General features: G+C 34.2%; 2 protein-coding genes across 3 annotated transcripts; one reads left to right on the forward strand and one right to left on the reverse strand.

Annotated features, from left to right (window-relative positions):
• Nucleotides 1–3350: 3350 nt before the first annotated feature.
• On the forward strand, nt 3351–8817 carry LOC132307071 (THO complex subunit 4A-like). Its single transcript, XM_059804732.1, has 5 exons — nt 3351–3827; nt 3977–4123; nt 6020–6088; nt 6188–6366; nt 8303–8817. Exons 1-5 carry the CDS (start codon nt 3672–3674, stop codon nt 8532–8534), a joined length of 783 nt encoding a protein of 260 aa, XP_059660715.1. The 5' UTR covers nt 3351–3671; the 3' UTR covers nt 8535–8817.
• A 2044-nt stretch (nt 8818–10861) lies between these two features.
• Nucleotides 10862–15533, reverse strand: LOC132307070 (ACT domain-containing protein ACR9-like). 2 transcript variants are annotated; one of them, XM_059804730.1, is made up of 6 exons: nt 15189–15533; nt 14010–14228; nt 13801–13906; nt 12383–12734; nt 11657–11941; nt 10862–11386 (listed from the first exon to the last, which is right to left on the reverse strand). In XM_059804730.1, exons 1-6 carry the CDS (start codon nt 15343–15345, stop codon nt 11240–11242), a joined length of 1266 nt encoding a protein of 421 aa, XP_059660713.1. In that variant the 5' UTR covers nt 15346–15533; the 3' UTR covers nt 10862–11239. The 2 variants fall into 2 exon arrangements, with proteins under 2 accessions (XP_059660713.1, XP_059660714.1); XM_059804731.1 differs by lacking the exon at nt 14010–14228 and having other exon boundaries at nt 15189–15532.
• Between the last annotated feature and the right edge of the window lie 2494 nt (nt 15534–18027).

Below are 18027 nucleotides of genomic sequence, written 5' to 3' on the forward strand. Positions count from 1 at the left end.
GAGTTGTGAGAGTGTGAGTTCTATATTTTCAAATAATCGGAGTAATAACAAAATACATAGGTTTACAGAAGAGAAATATAATTTTCGAACATACAAATTTGAAATTTGAGTTAGAGTTAAATTTGGAAGATAATGCTATTATTTATTTTCTGTTTTCATATATCCTTTATGGCTTCAACTACCTTCAAGAAGTAAGTGTGCCCCTCTAAATAGACCTTATCAACGGATTGGATTCGGATCGGATCGATCAAATCCATATCCGATTTGTTAAGCAAACCAATTATCGGATTCTCGGACCTAATGTCCCAATCCATATCCTATTTAGCTCGAACTTGGATCGAATCGAATTTGAATTTGGATTAAAATCATATTTACTAACTTATATAATTATAAAGTTAGATGAAGCGGAGAATTGATAATATACATAATGCTACATAATATAACTATGCAACCAAATTAATATAATGATAAATAATTAATATATATAATTTTATTAACACGTGGATGAGAACACCACACTATTGTATATATAACATTATGAATTTTTTTTTTTTATTTTTGGGTTACCTCTAATACAATTTTAATAGGAGTATTGATATATATATAGATATATATATATGTAAAATTATCGATAAATAATTATTTATATATATAATTTTAATCGGATCAAATCGAATCAACATAATCTATATCCGATTTGTTAAGCTAACAAATTTTCGAATTCGGATCGTAATCGGATTATCGAATTTTTTGTTCAATCCATATTCAACTAATCGGATCGGATCCGAATCAGGATTAGCTTCGTTGACATGTCTACCTCTAAACCTTGATAATCGCCATTTCACTAAAATTTGTTCTAACAACTTTATGCTCATTTTATACAAGCCCCAATCTACGCAAATATTTCTCCTAACAGCCATAGTATTAGTTCCCTTTATTTGCCTTTTTGTTTCATCTATGCCATAACTACAGTTATTTTTAGTTTGATTTTACTGCATATTAGGTTTTTTTTTTGGCCATTTTCGATGTAACTTAAGAGCCGGTCTTGAGATTCCAAATTTTTTTTAAAGGTCATGTACGAACTTTCAAATGTAAAGTCCTTAAGTTCCACACGCGCAAAAAAAATTATATGAGTGCAGAATTTTCGCACGATGTTTTCAAATTCTATAGCTAATATAATTGTGCGCATGTGCAGTGTGCTTAAGATAATTAATTAAAAAGTATAAATTTTTATCACCACCAATAAATAATTATGCGCCTGTGCAGTTTACATAAGACAACTAACTAATAACTATAAATCTATCACTACCAATAAATAATTGTGCGCCTGTGTAATGTTAAGACTGACAATTACACGGTGTATAGAATGTTTTAGTATTTCTCTCTAGTAATTTTTTTTGTACATATTTGTGTTTCCCTTTCATATTAGAACTGTCATCATACCCTTGTCCTCATATCAAGTTCAATATCTTTCAAAGCATCTGTAAGTTCATCAAAAAGCCCTTGCGTTGATGTATCATCCACCTTTAAAAATCCTAAAAAAAAACTCTTCTACATTTATTGCATTTGCTGAAACATTCACACATCTTAATATAAGTGACATTTGTTCTTCATTGCTTGCATCCGAAGTACAATCAAGAATAACTGAAAATTATTTTGCTTCTTTAATTATTTTAATGATTACACGTTTGATTTCTTTCGATATCCGAATAATAAATTCATTTTGAATTTTGTGACTAAGATAATGATAATGAATTTCTTTATCTTGAATTTGACGAATATACTCTTTCATTATTGGATCAAATTCGGCAATCATTTCACTTATGCTTTAAAAGTTTATATTATTTTCTTCATAAAACTTCTTGTTGTCCCACGGAATGCCAAACTAATTTTAGCAAGAGTTTTAACAATAACAATTATTCTAGTATACTTGCCTCCGATGTCCTTAATGTTCAAAGGAACATTATCATTCTCATTCGTACGTACGTTCTTCATTTAACGATCTTCATTCTTCATTTTGATTTTCATTCATATGATCTTCATTTATTAAATCTTTATGTTCATTGAGATTTTCTTAATTTGCATTCATATGTGTTTTACTCACCAAATCTTCAACTAAACGCTCTATTTGTGTATTGCTCTTAAAAAAACTCATGAATATCACTTTTTTAAGATTGAATCAATTCTTATTCTTATTCTTATTCTTTTTTTTTTTCATGCCTAGATTCAAATTTTCTTATAGACATAATGAATTATCTTGAAATGTAAATAACAAGAACCATAATCAACATAAAACTAGACTTCAAAATAATAATAATAATAATTTGCTTTATTTAAAAAATATATATATTACCTCAATATGCAATGATTTTATTCAAAGTTCAAGGCAAGTAACCTTACCAAATCCTAAGAAGAGTGTCCTGTTAGCATGTGAAAGAAGGTGTCTCCATAAAAAAATAGTATAGGATTGATTTTAATTTAGTTCTGGATGCAGCGAAGTATTGGATGCAGCGAAGTATTGTAAGTTACCAACAAGAAAACTTCAAATTTTATTATCATAATAACTTAAATTCAATTCTACTAGTATATATAAATCTTCATTTTTAGTTTTTTCAAATATATACCTTCGTTCGGGAGATCATTCTTAATAAATCTTTGTATAATTGAAATTAGAAATTGTAATTTTTTTACAATGAATGAATGATCTCTTTAAGGTGTATAAGAACTTTAATTTATAATTATATTTTGATTTGATATTTTTTAATTATGGTTAAATTGTAAGAGATACCCAACAAAGAGTCAAAGACTTAGAGAAGTTTAGAAAGTGCATAAAATAATATATACGTGTGTATATATATAATAAAAAATATTAATAAAAAAAATAAATAAGAGATAAAGAGATAAACCTCCGGTGTAATTGTTAGTTGTTTCCTTCTTTTAATTGTCAATTCATTTTGTTTACTATATAATAAGAAACATAAATATAAAAAATATAATATGTATTAAAATATAAAAAATTAATGTCGACTATTAGAAGTAAAATTCAAAATGTGTATACCTCTCATAAAACATTCATTACTCACTACTTTCCATTACACGACATGATTTATGTCAATTATGGCCGTAAGGGAACTCCACCACACAAGAAAATTTTTCATTCATCTTTTTGTAATCAAAGTACAAATGATAAATTGAATAACTTATAGTTCCATTTCTCTTATTTATCTTTTCAATAATTATTTTTTTCCCTATCTTTTCAAATTAAAATACATGTTATTGCCATTATTGTTATATTATTTTTTCCTCAATTTATCCAAAATCGAGTAAACTATTTATTATACGTGGTATAGTAGTAGTATTTTATTTTCTTTCCCTTTCCCATTTTCCGTCATACCTATCCAAACGAAGCTTCAGAGATTCTCGTCGTCTCTCTCCTTTTTCAACTCTTTCCTTCCCTTCTCTTCCCCGAGCGTGTGCGCGTTTTGGGACTTTTTTTTTCCCATTTCCAGTCAAAGTGTTTCCTATCTTCTGTAGAAGCCCTAGCTTTCCTTCCCCAGCCTTCTTCTAATAAGCAAAACCCTAGACTCCTCTCTTTCTCTCCTCTAAAAAATCCCTAATTTATCAGATCTCTCCAGCCGGTCTTCTCTTTCCTAGATATTTTCCCTCCCAAAATGTCTGGTGCTGCTTTGGACATGTCCCTTGACGATCTCATCAAAAACAACAAGAAATCTGGAGGGCGTGGTCGAGGTCGAGCATCCGGACCTGGCCCAGCTCGCCGCTTCCCCAACCGTGGTGCTAATCGAACTACTCCCTACGCTACGGCAAAGGTTAGATCTACTATCTTTGTTCGATTTATCCGTTACTTTTTGTATAATAAATGCAAAAAATACGTGTGTGTATAGATATATGATTGATTATTGTTCGTAATGCTAATGAAGTCTTTGCTTTCAAATCTTTGAAAAATTATTGGGTTCAGGCTCCAGAATCGGCGTGGCAGCACGACATGTTTGCTTCGGATCAGGCAATGGGAGGACAAGTCAGCGGTCGAGCCTCTTCTATTGAAACTGGAACGAAGCTATACGTATCAAACTTGGATTATGGTGTATCTAACGAGGACATCAAGGTAATTCTTATATCTCTCTCTCTCTATATATATTGGGTTTCGATTTTCAGTAGAAAGTTTTGTCATTTGGATCTTCTTTTGCATTTCATCAGATGCAATTCATGAACTTTGTGTACCTAATTTTATTCCAATGGTGTATGCATGTGTAGCTAGTTTTAATTTAAGTAACAGCATGGTTATTGTTTGTCTAGAAAATAAATAATTGACTTTGATTGTTTAACAGAAAAGGTTTATCGAATTTAGTTGCAGAAGCTAATGACTTTCCATGGTTTTGTGAGGCGTTTTGAAATGCTGGGTTGTCTAAGGAACTTGCTTTCTAGACTTGGTCCTATCTGTTACTGATGACACTAAATTATAATATAATATCATCTTCTTTTGAAATTTGTCTTGTTTAATTGGGGATTCTTGTATTAATGTGTTTGGGCTATGGAATACATTTTGGAATAACTTGTAGGGAACAACTGTTTGTTCCCACTTGCAAATATGTTTAAAGATTGCTGGATTCATTTTTATTATAGTTTTGATGTTTTTGGCTGTATCAAGTAGGGATTCAGGTGGATGGTTAAGCTTCTTGTGATGCTTACGTAAGAAGTATGAGGTTGCATAGTCTAAAATGTTTTTTTTATTTGCTTTATTGGAATTTGAGATTTAGACATATCGTGTTATATTTTAAAATGTATAGTGATTGTGTGTATAACCAGTTGTTCATCTTGCTTGGTTGTGTTTTATGTGCAATGGTGGACGTCAGAATCATTATGGCTAGGAAGTTGGAAGATTTACGTGCTGATGTTGGTTCCATCTGTATGGAATGGGAAGTGCTGCAAGATATTTCTTTATTTTGGCAGTTCTTATTTCAAGATGTGATGTTTGGCAGTAGAAAGATTGAGAGTTATTTTGATGTAGTAAATTTCAAAATTCTAGCATTTCAGTATAAGATTGGAGTTAGCACTTGTAGTGAGATTGATCAGGGATGTTGTGAAATGGCGGAATAGAATTTTTGAAAAGAAAAAAGGAACTGGGTTTATGGGGATCAGTATTTTCTTGAAAGAATGTCTACAGAATATATCAAGTACTACATGAACTAAATAAGCGTCTCATGGTTTTTCTGATATGCTCTTTTTTTTTTTTTTTTTTCCCCTCTTGAGTAATCTCTCTTGTGGTTCTCATTCAAAATCCATGAGAAGTAGAGTTTGAAAGAATGTTAATAGATGTAAGCGCAAATTATTTCCCTCTTGAGTCCTCTCTCTTGTGATTCTCATTCAAACCCATCAGAAGTAGAAATTGAATAATGTCTAACTGAACTGATTTTGTTTGTCTTAGATTTTCTTAATATGCTTTTGTTCCCTCTTGAGTTATCTCTCTTGTGATTCTCATTTGAAACCACAAGAAATAGAATTTCAGAGAATGCCGACATATGTAGACCTAGTTGATAGATATATAGTGTAGTTTAGGCAAATTATTGAGAGAATTGTTTTTGGTCAATAACTTCTTATCTAAATTTTGTGTCACCCCTCTGTTTATGGTGGGGGTTGTGGCGTGTTCAGAATAGGTGGTGCTTTGATGGGGTAGAGATTCCGACATGGGTGCTTAAGTTCTTTATTCTTTATACTTTATTTTTTGGGTATAGGGATGGAATTGTAAATCTATGGGGGATATAGTGAATTTTGTGGATACGTTGATTGTATTGCTGATTTGCTGGCCTTGTTTATCTTGCTCTTTGTTCTTGGGCTGCGCTCCCCTTTGAGTGCTCTTTAATGGAATTTTGCTTGTAAAAAAAAAAGCTGTTTTTTGCTTTTGTAAGGGATACTCATAATTTTCTGTTGTAGTACTTTCCTTTGCATTCACTTTCATTTTGTGTATGTTTCTGTATTCTAAGATGGATTAAATGCGGTGCAGGAACTATTTTCAGAAGTTGGTGACCTGAAACGCTATTCAATACATTATGACAGGAGTGGGAGATCCAAGGTATATTATTAAGTTTAGCTCAATATGGTCTTCTGGATAATTAGTTGTGTTCTGTGAATTCTGTGTTCTGCTGTGATTTAAAAATTTTCTTTTCTTTAGGGAACGGCAGAAATTGTCTTCTCACGACGGCAAGATGCTGTGGCAGCTGTCAAGAGGTACAACAATGTTCAGCTTGATGGAAAGCCAATGAAAATAGAGATTGTGGGAACAAACGTTGTGACTCCTTCTGTGCCTATGCTTGGAGATGGTATTTTGGGATTAAATGGAGTTCCCAGAAGGTATACAATATGATTATTTTGATTGCAACGTCTTTTCTCTCACAATTTTACTTTTGTAGGTATCTCAAATTTTCAATTAGGATGTGTATATGCTTATTTTGTCCATTTAGTTTTGAATATGTTTAAAAAATGACTTCATATTGTGTAATTATAAATGTTATACTAGGTATTGATATTAGTGATGGGTTGATGGCTTATATTTCCTTACAATTTACCCTGTATTAAACTAAATCAAAACCTAGAAAACGTTCTCAATTGCTAGAGAACTTGAGGACAAATTTTGTGAAACTATGATAACTATCTTAAATGTTTACAGTTGGGGCTGTTGCTTGGTGCAGTGGTGAAAAGCTTAAGAGGCTGAATGTGAGAACGCAGGTTCAAGTTTGAGGCCAGCCACTTTGTGTAGATTTTGCCAAGGTTAAATTTGCGCGTCCCTTGTGTCCCCCTTGATTAGCAAAGACCGCAATTGGTAGTGGTGTTAATTGTCTTAATTTTTAGGTCCCACAGAATATTTCTTTTTCAAGCTTTCTCCTCTAGCACCTGTTGGTCACCCACCCAATATGCCGAATCATGCTTTTACTTTATTCACGGCTGGCCTCTCCCCACCCCACCAAACCATTTTGTACTTGTGAGTTGTGATAAATTTGTCAGTCTTTTGATAACACATTCCGATTGACAAGATACTTAAGTTGTTAATTTTCCCATCATCACCAGTAAGGCTTGGCAGCTCGTGACTGGTATTGATTTGAACTTCATTGAAGAAACCATTAAATACTTCTAATAGATCAAGTAAAAAAAGGTTGAACTCAAAGTACAACACAAATTTTGTTGAATTCACTATCGCTGTTAACATGGATTATCACACTTATGTGGCATGACACTTAACTAGGGAAAGGGAAAGACCGAAGTTAACTCGATATACAGCACAGTAAAGCACCCATGGGAGATAAAATGAGAGAAAATCAGTTATTATGGGCAAGACATCTGCACAGAAGGCCTTTATGTGTGCCAATTAAGAAGAGTGACATGGTCCACATTGAGGGCAATACTAGGGGAAGAGAAAGGCCGAAGTTAACATCGGTTGAGTTAGCAAGGAAGGATATGATAACTAAGATTATGAGCTTAGATAGATCGGAATGGAATAATTGGATTCATGTAGCTCCAAGTAATTGGGAAAAAGCTTTGTTTGTTATTGGGTTTTGGGATTCATATTTTAGCCCTAGGATTTATTAGGATGAGAAATGCAAGTTATAATTTGTAGTATTTAATACTAGCACAATTTCATTAACAATGATTTTGGCATGGATAAAATTTTTTAACAATAAATCTCTGTTTAGTTGAGTTGCAACATCTGAATACTGGAATGTTGTATAAAGTGTTATTGACAAAATAATCCTTTCTCGAGGCATTAGGATCTCCTGAGTCACGGGGTATGCTATGCATCATTGTGCTGTACGACTCACCATTTGTCTTAGAGTAAAGCAAGTGAAAACTAGAATGTTGCAGATATATTTAAACATTAAGAAGTACACAGTGGTAAGGATGCCAATGGATGGGACCTCCCTACCCCCAGTATCAACCCAGCCTTGGCTGTTCTGTATTCTTTACAAATGTGCATCTTGGGTCCCATCCCCAATCTTAAATATCCTTGCCAAAATATATGAGTACATGTTGTATCTTGCTTCATTATTTCAGAATTGTTTTGAGTACATGATTTCAGAGCACGCATGAGTCTATGCTTTGTTCCTTGGCCGTGTTGATGTCGATATTAGTGCTCTATACTTGTGTCAATTATCTTTTTTCCCTCTTTCATGTTTAAGGTTTTAAAAAAAAAATCATAATATTCCTCTGCTAAAAAAAACAGTGCCAAGTATTTATCTATAAAACAATAAACAGTTTTTCTGATTCTTGTGTTTTTCATATGGTCATGGAACAGCGGACAAAGAAGGGGTGGTGCACTGGGAAGGATTCGTGGTGGTGGTGGAGGCGGAGGTGGAGACCGTGGTGGTGGAGGCGGAGGTGGAGACCGTGGAGGTGGAGGTGGAGGTGGAGGCCGTGGATTTGGAAGGGGCCGCGGGCGGGGAAGAGGTCGAGGTGAGAAGATATCTGCAGAAGATCTTGATGCTGATTTGGAGAAGTATCATTCAGAAGCTATGCAGACTAATTGAAGTCCCCTCACATGCTTATTTGTTGGCTCTTTACACCTATAGCCAGCATGTGCTTGATGATGCAACGATCCTGCTGTATTGTTTAATTTTTATCAACATCCGACTCTATAGAGTAACATGGAAAAACGTTTTTGTAGAGGGAACTCTTTGAAGCTATCTACGGGGGCTTGGGCTTTTATTGTTAATTGTTCCTTTCATTTGGGTATATATCATGGATTAATGGACCATCGAATGTACTCTGTACCCAGCTTTGGTTTTGTTAGCAACTTTAGTCCTTTATTCATCCGTATGGAGGCTTCAAAATGGGAACAATTTCACTTTTATTCAGTCCAACAAAACAAGGGCATTGCCTGCGTGGAAGACTTAAGCTGAATGAGTTTCACTACCTACTATTTGGAAGTGCTGGGATTGCTTCAGGCATCATTGAACCTCAAAAGATATCAAATTTGAGGTAGTCTCTATATGTGTTCTTCCTTTCTTTGATTCTTTTTTTGTCTCTGAATGTTCTGCCCCTTGCTTTGTTAATCTTGCAATTTGTGTGGATGGTTAAGTTTTTGTCAAGGGAGTAGGAGTCATCCGGGAGATGATGAAGGTGCCCATTGCTGTCAACTATATGATTTTATAATGGACTTCTCTTTTACAGCAAGAAGCATTTTCGGGATGAATCAGCATGCTGATATTTGCCTTCCCCGAAACATAGTCCTGTTCATGGGAGTTTATGCTCGTGCTCATTGCTCATTGCTCTGTCATAGTTCATACTCAAGTGTTTCAAACAGCTAGGAAACTGTTGGTTGTTGTCCAGAAGTTATTGGTTGGTAGATTGGAAGTTTAATGGTGGTAAACCTGGTCCAAAGATGGCTAAAAGCCTATAATTTGTCGCCTGCCTTCTGTGCTCATGGCAAGAACTTCAAAAACAAAGATACTAGATAAAAGGGAAAAGGGGGTGTGAATGACAATAGTCCAGTAAATATGGGTCTTTGAGTTGCATATATTAGGGGCACATTTAACCATTTATCAGATGATTTGTTTGTTAGGACTTTGAATTAAAGGTTTTTGTGCATTTCCAGGTGGGGCTTCAACAAAGAAAGATAATTGAGCGGTGACATCAAATTCATGGATCGTGTTTTTGTGATGTGCCTTTTTTTTTTTAAATCTTGCCATAACTCATCTCTACATAAGTCACGGTTATTTTAAGAATTTGTGGATATATCTTTTGACATAGATCTAATTTTTGGCTAAAAGGAAGAGGTATAAACAAAATATACTGCATCTTGTGCGTTGTGGTCTTTTTCGCGGAGGTCGAAAGCAGACTTACATGCGTTTGATATTTAACATTAGGTGCAACAAAGTTTAACCTGCTGGCAATTAGTACTTGTCTTTTAAAACATTTGCTTTTCACACAAGGGGCACAAAATATTTTACACGGGTACTTATAAATTACTTGTCTTTTAACTTCATTTTGTTGTTCATCATGATGAAAACTACTTTCCCTCGCGTTTGAAGGATAAAGAAGAAACAACTGGAGGCGCACTCGGCATACAGTTGCTGTCAAATTTGTTCATTCTTCCATGTATAGCGAGAAACAAAACTGAGCAATATGCTCGGTATTGAAATTTACAAAATCAAGCAATACTGTTTTCCCACATAAGAATTCAGGAGGCCAAAGCGGATCAAGGTATCGCTCTATATGATATATATATATAAATCACAAGAAGTGGATGGGTTCCAACTTGAGTCCACATCCATGTCCATTCCATGGTTGCTTCCAAGTTACTACTAAGAAAAAGAGATGGATTCAGTATGAATATTGGGAAATGACCTCCCCGTGGTGGACGCATGAAATCATATCCCAAACTTCCATAGCATGAACCATGAAGCTTTAGTTAGGGCATTTTACCATGAACGATGGAATTATGTACCAAGGGCTCTACGGAATTATGTGAGATTGAATGTGTAGAGACAATCACAATAATAAGGTCCGGGAACGAAAAGATCTGGATCCGGATTATCCTGTGGCGGAGCTTACATGTAGTCCTCCGAAAGCATAGCGGTTGGTGGAAGAAGGGAAGAAGTCCTTCCCGCTCACTAATTTCATTGGTTGAGGTCCACTATCTTCTGCTGTCCTGTCCAAAGGAAGAAAAAACAGACTCTCTCGTGGTTCAACGAAACGTTGGCCTTCTAAGCGGCTGATTAAAGCATCCGGTCACTAAGATATAGCTCTAAAGGCGAAAGGATTTCTGGGGTACTGGAAAAAAATGTGTGAGGTTGGAGGTCGACTTAGCATAGATCAGAGAGAGAGAGATCACAATGCATTTTAGGCGTGAAACTAAGAACCAGGCAAAAAATGAACAAAATTAACACAAACACCAGTTACACATGGTTTGGCGGGGTAGCAATTTGGAAGCCACCAATATTACATCAAACCAACTAAAATCAAGAGCCAAACTATCTCCTCACTTGTACTAGAGAATAACAAAGTCTCCATCTTTCTATACAGGAAACACAAGTTTGACACTTGAAAGGGGAAATATGCTAAAAGAATTAGTATTATTTAAATGACTAAAGAATACAAACCACTGACATTTAAACATGGTGGAGGTTAATCACTCTATGTACAAGTCATTAATATTTAGAGCCCAAAAAACAGGGCACGCAAGAGAGGGGCATGTGAAGGTGAAAATAAGTACTGAACCAAAGGGACCAACTCACCAGCCCATCAATGCTCTTCTAACCCTGTCTGCAATCTGGTTTCTAACAGCCACATCTGACAATTGAAATTTACACTTCTCATCTAAAAGGAATCTGTAGACCTCCCATTCACGATCTGATGTTGAATGCCTTCCGATCTCAGCCTATAAGCCAATAGAATGTTCAATAAATTATAATTCAACTTCTTAATTTAGAATTGGAAAGTGATTCAAGAAACCTGTTTGCACAGCAGAGTGACATGAGTAAACAAGTCACTAATACCTTAATATTTTTCTAGTTAGAAGACATGTGATCCTCATAGATAGGAATATAGTACTAGTGCACATATTTGGTGATTGTAGGTTTGACCCCATGGGATTTGTCTTTCAATAGAGTTATCAGTACTATAACATAATGAATTTCACCATTCTTACCGAGAAAATGCAGATCCCAAGAGTTTTTAGGGCAAGCGTGACATCAAAGAAAACCCGTGGTCGTCCCTTTCCAGACAGTTCCACTGGATTAGAGACCAGGAGTTCAGTATCTGGACCACGGTTCACAATGACAACACGTAATGGATGGAGCATTTCCACTTTCAAGCGAGAACATAATGCACTTTGTTTCTCAAGATCAACAATCTTCTTACCATCCTTTTGCCGGATAAACAGGTCTAATTCACGATGACCCTTGGTAATTGGAGTGAATCGACCATAAGCTATCTAATGAGAAGCAAGAAGAACATATATCAGAAAACATAATGCTTGATGTAGATTGATCATAACAGTATGTGATTTGCAATAGAAAGTTTAGGCAATATAAAATGATCCAAAGTTCTATCTAAACAATATTCCAATCATGCAATCCAAAGCATTATCTAAACAATATTCCAATCATGCAATCCAAAGCATCCATTTGACAGTAACATCTTGGTTGGAGGATCATCCTAAATTATACGTAATGGTTAGCGTAAGAAACCCCAACCATATCACTTCACAGATTAAATAGCTATCGTTGGAGGAACGTCCTGATACAAGACGGCTACGATCCACTTTATGTTAACCAAACTAAAAAAATGTAATACCCCAACACTCTACTAACAAGGCTGCTGGTCATACCTTACAATTTACTAGAAAACCACAGGGAAGATAGAAATTCAGTACCTGAAGATTATAGTCTTTCAATGTTCGCATAATGTCATAAAGGAGGCCCTTGTGATCAACACATTGTATCTGAAGCAATGTAAGAGCTGGGCTCAATTTATTGTCTGGTGTTACACTGGCCGCCTTCAATTTTACAAGATCCGGGCTAAGAGCCTGCGAACAAGTTTCCTTGTCTGATAGTTCACATCTAAATAGTTCTTCAGCAACAACCGGAGGAAGAGAAGAGGCACCCTGATGACTATCATACTGTGGACCTGCCAACTGAAGTTCGCAACTAATGCATGATTCCCCTAGAACAGAATGCAATTGTTCACATGTCTCGTCTTGTCTCTTTTTTGTGTGTAGGAGCTCCCTGAATTGAGATTCCAGTAGAAAGTGAAGATTGATAAAACAGACTGATTCCAATTGTCGTGCATCCACAGAAATAAAAGTTGTTTCCATAATATCATGCAATGCTAAAGATACAATAAACTAAATCCAGTGAATCATTGTCAATCCTGCAACCTACTGGTAAAATACTGATTAAACATTTATTATTATTTTTAAAATTTTTTAACTATGAGAGTTTTGGGTTGCCACATAGATTTGTAAGTGAACAAAAGTGTGAGTCACTGCGGTAGACTATAAGCAAAAAGAATAAAGGATGGTGCACGGAAAATAGTTCCACTGCCAAGGAGATTTAATAATCAATAGACAATAATTTCACAAGCAAAGTACTTCTATGCTCTGTTAGAAATGAGAAAAAAAATACTTTGACCGTAACCTCATGATTGAACTATTGAGGTCATGAGCATCGACGTTAGTGTCATATAAGGATCACTAATTTTCCCGCTCCCCTCGCTCTACTAATTGGTATGATGACCAGTAAGAGGAAGCAACATAGTCGCATTAACTAGAGCATCCATACAACTTTGGTGCTAGGAGTCCCTCTAGTGACTCTAGTCCAATTAACAATCAATTGGAACAATGTCACACCAGATGTCCTGCTTTATTCAGTCATATGCCAACCTTATGTTAGAATTCTGAGTGAATTTGGATTGAATTAACGAGCAAATGAAAATATGATTAATCAATGAAAAAAAGAAAAGAAAAGAAAAGATGATATAAACAGGAAATTAGGTAGGATGCTAACTAAAAAAGTTTAAGACAGACTGATTGAGAAAAGAAACAAATGAAACCAAATACATCAAACTGACTGAAGCCTAGCATCACTGTTTCATCATACAGGCAATTTTCTGCCATTTAATCAAGGCTATGTAAGAAATCAATCACTTTGGCTGGAAAGGGACTACCTACTGAGTGGTCTAAAGAAAGGAGTTTCTGACCAGATCAGCATGCTATATAGGCCTCGCTTTATAAAATCTAGTCAACAGCATCGAATATATTTGCACAAATATTTAATGGGGAACAGGACTCACAAGTTATCTGTTACAAAGAAGAGGTCCAAGACTCTGTCATCTGGTGTCGTCGTCACTTTTACTCTTTGGATTGTAAGCTCAAGCTCACAGAGAACTTGAGTAACATCTGCAAAGTGTTCAGCAACAAGGTTAAAAACACTGCACGCACGCGTGTGTGTAATTTTATCTAAAAGGAAAAAGGATCTGGAAATGAAGGCACTTGTGATTACCATGCAACAATCCTATTCGATCAAGGCGATAAAATGTCAGCAAGTAAACTGGAGAAGATGTGGGTCGCGGAGCTGGCTGGTTTAAGTAAAATGACACCGAAGAAGAGGGACATACTGATAGAAGGCGATTTTTTAGATTTGACCACCTCACAATAAGTGTGCCGTAGTGAGGAACTACCCATAATACTATGTAGCACCATATCCCATCAGTGCAAACATCTAAATCAAAACAAAACATTGCATGCACTTAAACAAAACAAAATCCAAATTTCCAAAACTAGAATTCTTGATGCACATTAAAGTAAATTTCAAACATATCAAAAACTTCATATTGTTGACAATGAAACCGTCAAATTTCAAGGGATGCCCAAAATCAATTAAAGGTAGAGACGTTAAAATTTTACTATAAAGAAATGGATTCCAACACAGAATTAATCAGAAACCATGTTTGCATAATTTAATGTTTTAAAGTTGGAAGATAACAAATTCCACTAGTACTCAATGACCGATAAAATGAAAGTAGTTTAGAAGAATATATTTTTAGGAATATTGGCGAATTTAACAACGACCCACCATTTGAATCTTAAAACCTGGGAAGAAAACTCGATGAATATTTTTAAAGTAAATGATGAAAAAGATAATTAAACAAAAAAAAAAAAAGAAAAAAAGAAAAAGAATTTGAAACTTAAATTAGCAGATGGAATACTAACATGTAATTGCACACTGTATACACCAAATGCTACCCAAATTCAAATGAGGAAAAAAGAAAAAAGAAAAAAGAAAAAAAGAAACTTAAATTAGCATATGGAATTCTTGGAAATCATGATGATTAAAGAAATGCTTCAGAATCCAAACCTCGATGTTGTAAATTAATGACTTGAAACTATGAAAGATTAGGTAATTAAGAGAGGACAAAAACAAGAACCCCCTAAATGAGAAAAATAAAAAATAATAAAAAAATTGATACTTAAATTAGGATATGGGATAGTTGGAACACAGATCATGAGGAGTAAGGAAATGGTTCAGAATCCAAACCTCAATATTTCAAATTAATGACATGAAAGACTAGATAACTAAAAGAGACAACAAAAACAAGAACCAAAAAAGAAAAAAGAAAAAAGAAAAAGGAAAAAAGCAGGTAATGCAGAGCATGAAATTCAGGATTTCCAACTAATATACCTGCTTTGGTAATGTAGAGTCCAAACTCGAGAATAATTCGACAGATATCGCAGCCAAGACCGGTCTTATCGGTACAATTGACGGTGATTACGTGAGGCTCACCTTGTTTCTTCCCTTTCTGGACCAATACGACATCGTCCTCTCCCGGCGAACCCATTTTGGAAACGCCGGCGATAAGAATTGCCGGAATTTCAACCGGAATCGGCGAGTTGGGGTGTCCTTCGGCGGCGGATATTCAGGTGGAGACGGAGTTGATCAGTTTGGGGTGCTTCTAGCTACTTACCACTGTAAAGAACAGCCTAGAGAGAGAAAAGAAAGAGAGGGAAGGAGAGAGAGGGTGAATAAAAAGCAGTACTTTATAACGAGTTGTTTGTCCGGATTGAATATAAATCCACGTCAGCGATCAGTTGGTCCGGGACGTGATACGTGGACATCAATAATACGGCCGAAGATAACCATGGCAATTGGATAATCTGAAGGTGTCCACCATAATTTCGTTGTTGACCAATGCCCCCGTTGATAATCTATATAATGGATATGCTGAAAAATATTTTAAGGGACATCAAGTAGTGGATATATATATATATATATATATATATATATATATAAAGTAGCCAATTTTGACGACAGAACACTACTTTGTCTACTATATTCTTGGTTATTTTTCTTTGACAGCTTAATCTTCCATCTTTTCAATTTGACAACATCAAATGATAAAATAAAAAACAAATAAATAAATTTAGGTGATCATAGATTTAACGAAAAATTGTTCAAGAAATAATTAATCAAAGAAATTTGAATAAAACTTACATGGGAGGTAATTAATCAAGAAGTAATGTTCTCAATAAAGCTTTGTCGTAACAAGATGAATGAATACTACACATTTAATCATTGATAAAGATAATTTTTTTTTTTTTTTTTTTTTTTTTTTTTTTGAGATATTTGAAAAGTTAAATGAATTATTTAATACATCTTTTAATCGCCCCTAGGGGTATAGCGGCAATGGCAGGGATCTGGAAAGTAAGTCTTTAAGGTTTTGCCTTCAAATTACACTCTTAACTTAAATGGTGCATATGTTGTGGGGGGGTCAATACACAGTGCTCTAGTAACCAAAAAAAAAAAAAAAATTTGAAAAAAAAGTTTAATCCATTAGTTAAATGTGAATAGTTATTACCTAAGTTATATCAAACGGACGAGAGTGCAAAAGCGATAAAATTAAAATTTTGATTAGAGTTGCAACGCGTATTCATATACTTGTATAATATTGCGTGTATAAAATATTTATACATATGTTAAAAGTCCATTGCATATTTTGTAAAATAAGAAAAATGGAATTTCATGAGCATTACAAAAATGTGTTTCAGCTTATTTCTTCTATATTATGATATACATAATATTAGTAAAAATTAAAATAAAAAATTTAATATATATATATTTTTATTTTTATCAAAATGAAACATAGACGTCTATATATTTTTTCTAGACACTTAAAAGAGATATTGTTTAAATTTTTATACGTGAAATGATTACTGTGAAGAATTATAAAAGAATAAACAATTATGCACATTCTAATAATGGTCTTTCAGGATAAATATCACGTGTAGTTGTCTATAAAACAATAAATGAGAAATCATTATGAATTCGTGAATTGACAATTGAATTCGTGGATTAATAAAATTGAATTCGCGAATTATGATAGAATTTGATTTCAAAGCGTCAATAAGCGCGTGGAGCATGAGAGCTTCACTTATTTCGAAAGATTGTGTGATTTAGCTTATTACTCTTTTAATAAGAAACTTTCTAAATAACAGTAGTCTATAATAGTTATTCAAGGAATAAAAGTAATACTCTCAAGAGAGTTCCTTCATCATGATTTCTCCATTTTAATTAATGGTAAGAGACGTATATAACAGTGCTATGTTGTTGTTATTGTTGGAATTTTTTTTTTTTTTTTTTTTTTTTTTTTTTTTTTTTTTTTTTTTGTGTTCAATAATATTTAACTCCTCCCTCGTGTGCAAAGAGTTGCTGACCTTACTAATCGAATCAAATCAAAATTAATTAATCAATTTTTTTTTTTTTTTAATAAACTTATTATTATTATTTTTTTGTTCTAGCAATATCTCTTATAGTTTCAAAAGTGAAAGAATTTGGCTCCTCCTCCTCCTCCTCGTCGATTACTCCTACTAGTTATAAACGTGAATTTCCAAGATGGGTCAATGCTCAGAAATCATGGCTAGTCAATTTTGCATATTTGTTAACAAATAAAAGAAATATGAATTCTCACGATCACTCAATGTATGATAATCATCTCCTTATAGAAGTTTCAAGTTCAAATATGAGGCCCTTTTATACTTAAAGTTTCACACGCGTAAAAAATTTATAAGAGTGCAGATTTTTTATTAAAATGAGACGATACGTACATAAAGTATATTAATGTTGAAAACACACAAAACAAAACCGGTCATGGTGCTTTATAAAGAACACGATCTAGTTTACATCAAAAGATTAAAAGTATCTTCAACTTCAAATCAAAGTAAATGTGATCGTTTTGCATTTTGAGCTACAAAATTATCAATTAAAGTACTCCAATCACATATCTCCAACATCTTATTTTCACATTTTCTTAATTTTGATTCTCATTTGTATGATCTTTATTCCATTAAATCTCTATGTTCAATAAGATTTTCTTCATTTGCATTATCATTCTATGTTCTTTCGAAACAATGGATTTCAGACTTAAAACGGACCTATCGAGCTGGTTCGGGAACTAGGGCTCAAGCGCTGTTGGACAGGGCTCAAGCGCTGTTGGTCCCAGTAAAGGGGTGCTCGAGCACTGGGG

Source organism: Cornus florida, unplaced genomic scaffold (genome assembly GCF_030987335.1).
Source record: "Cornus florida cultivar Cherokee Brave unplaced genomic scaffold, ASM3098733v1 CherokeeBrave_3.0.0_Hap2_Chr05, whole genome shotgun sequence".
In the NCBI taxonomy this organism is placed as follows: Eukaryota; Viridiplantae; Streptophyta; class Magnoliopsida; order Cornales; family Cornaceae; genus Cornus; species Cornus florida.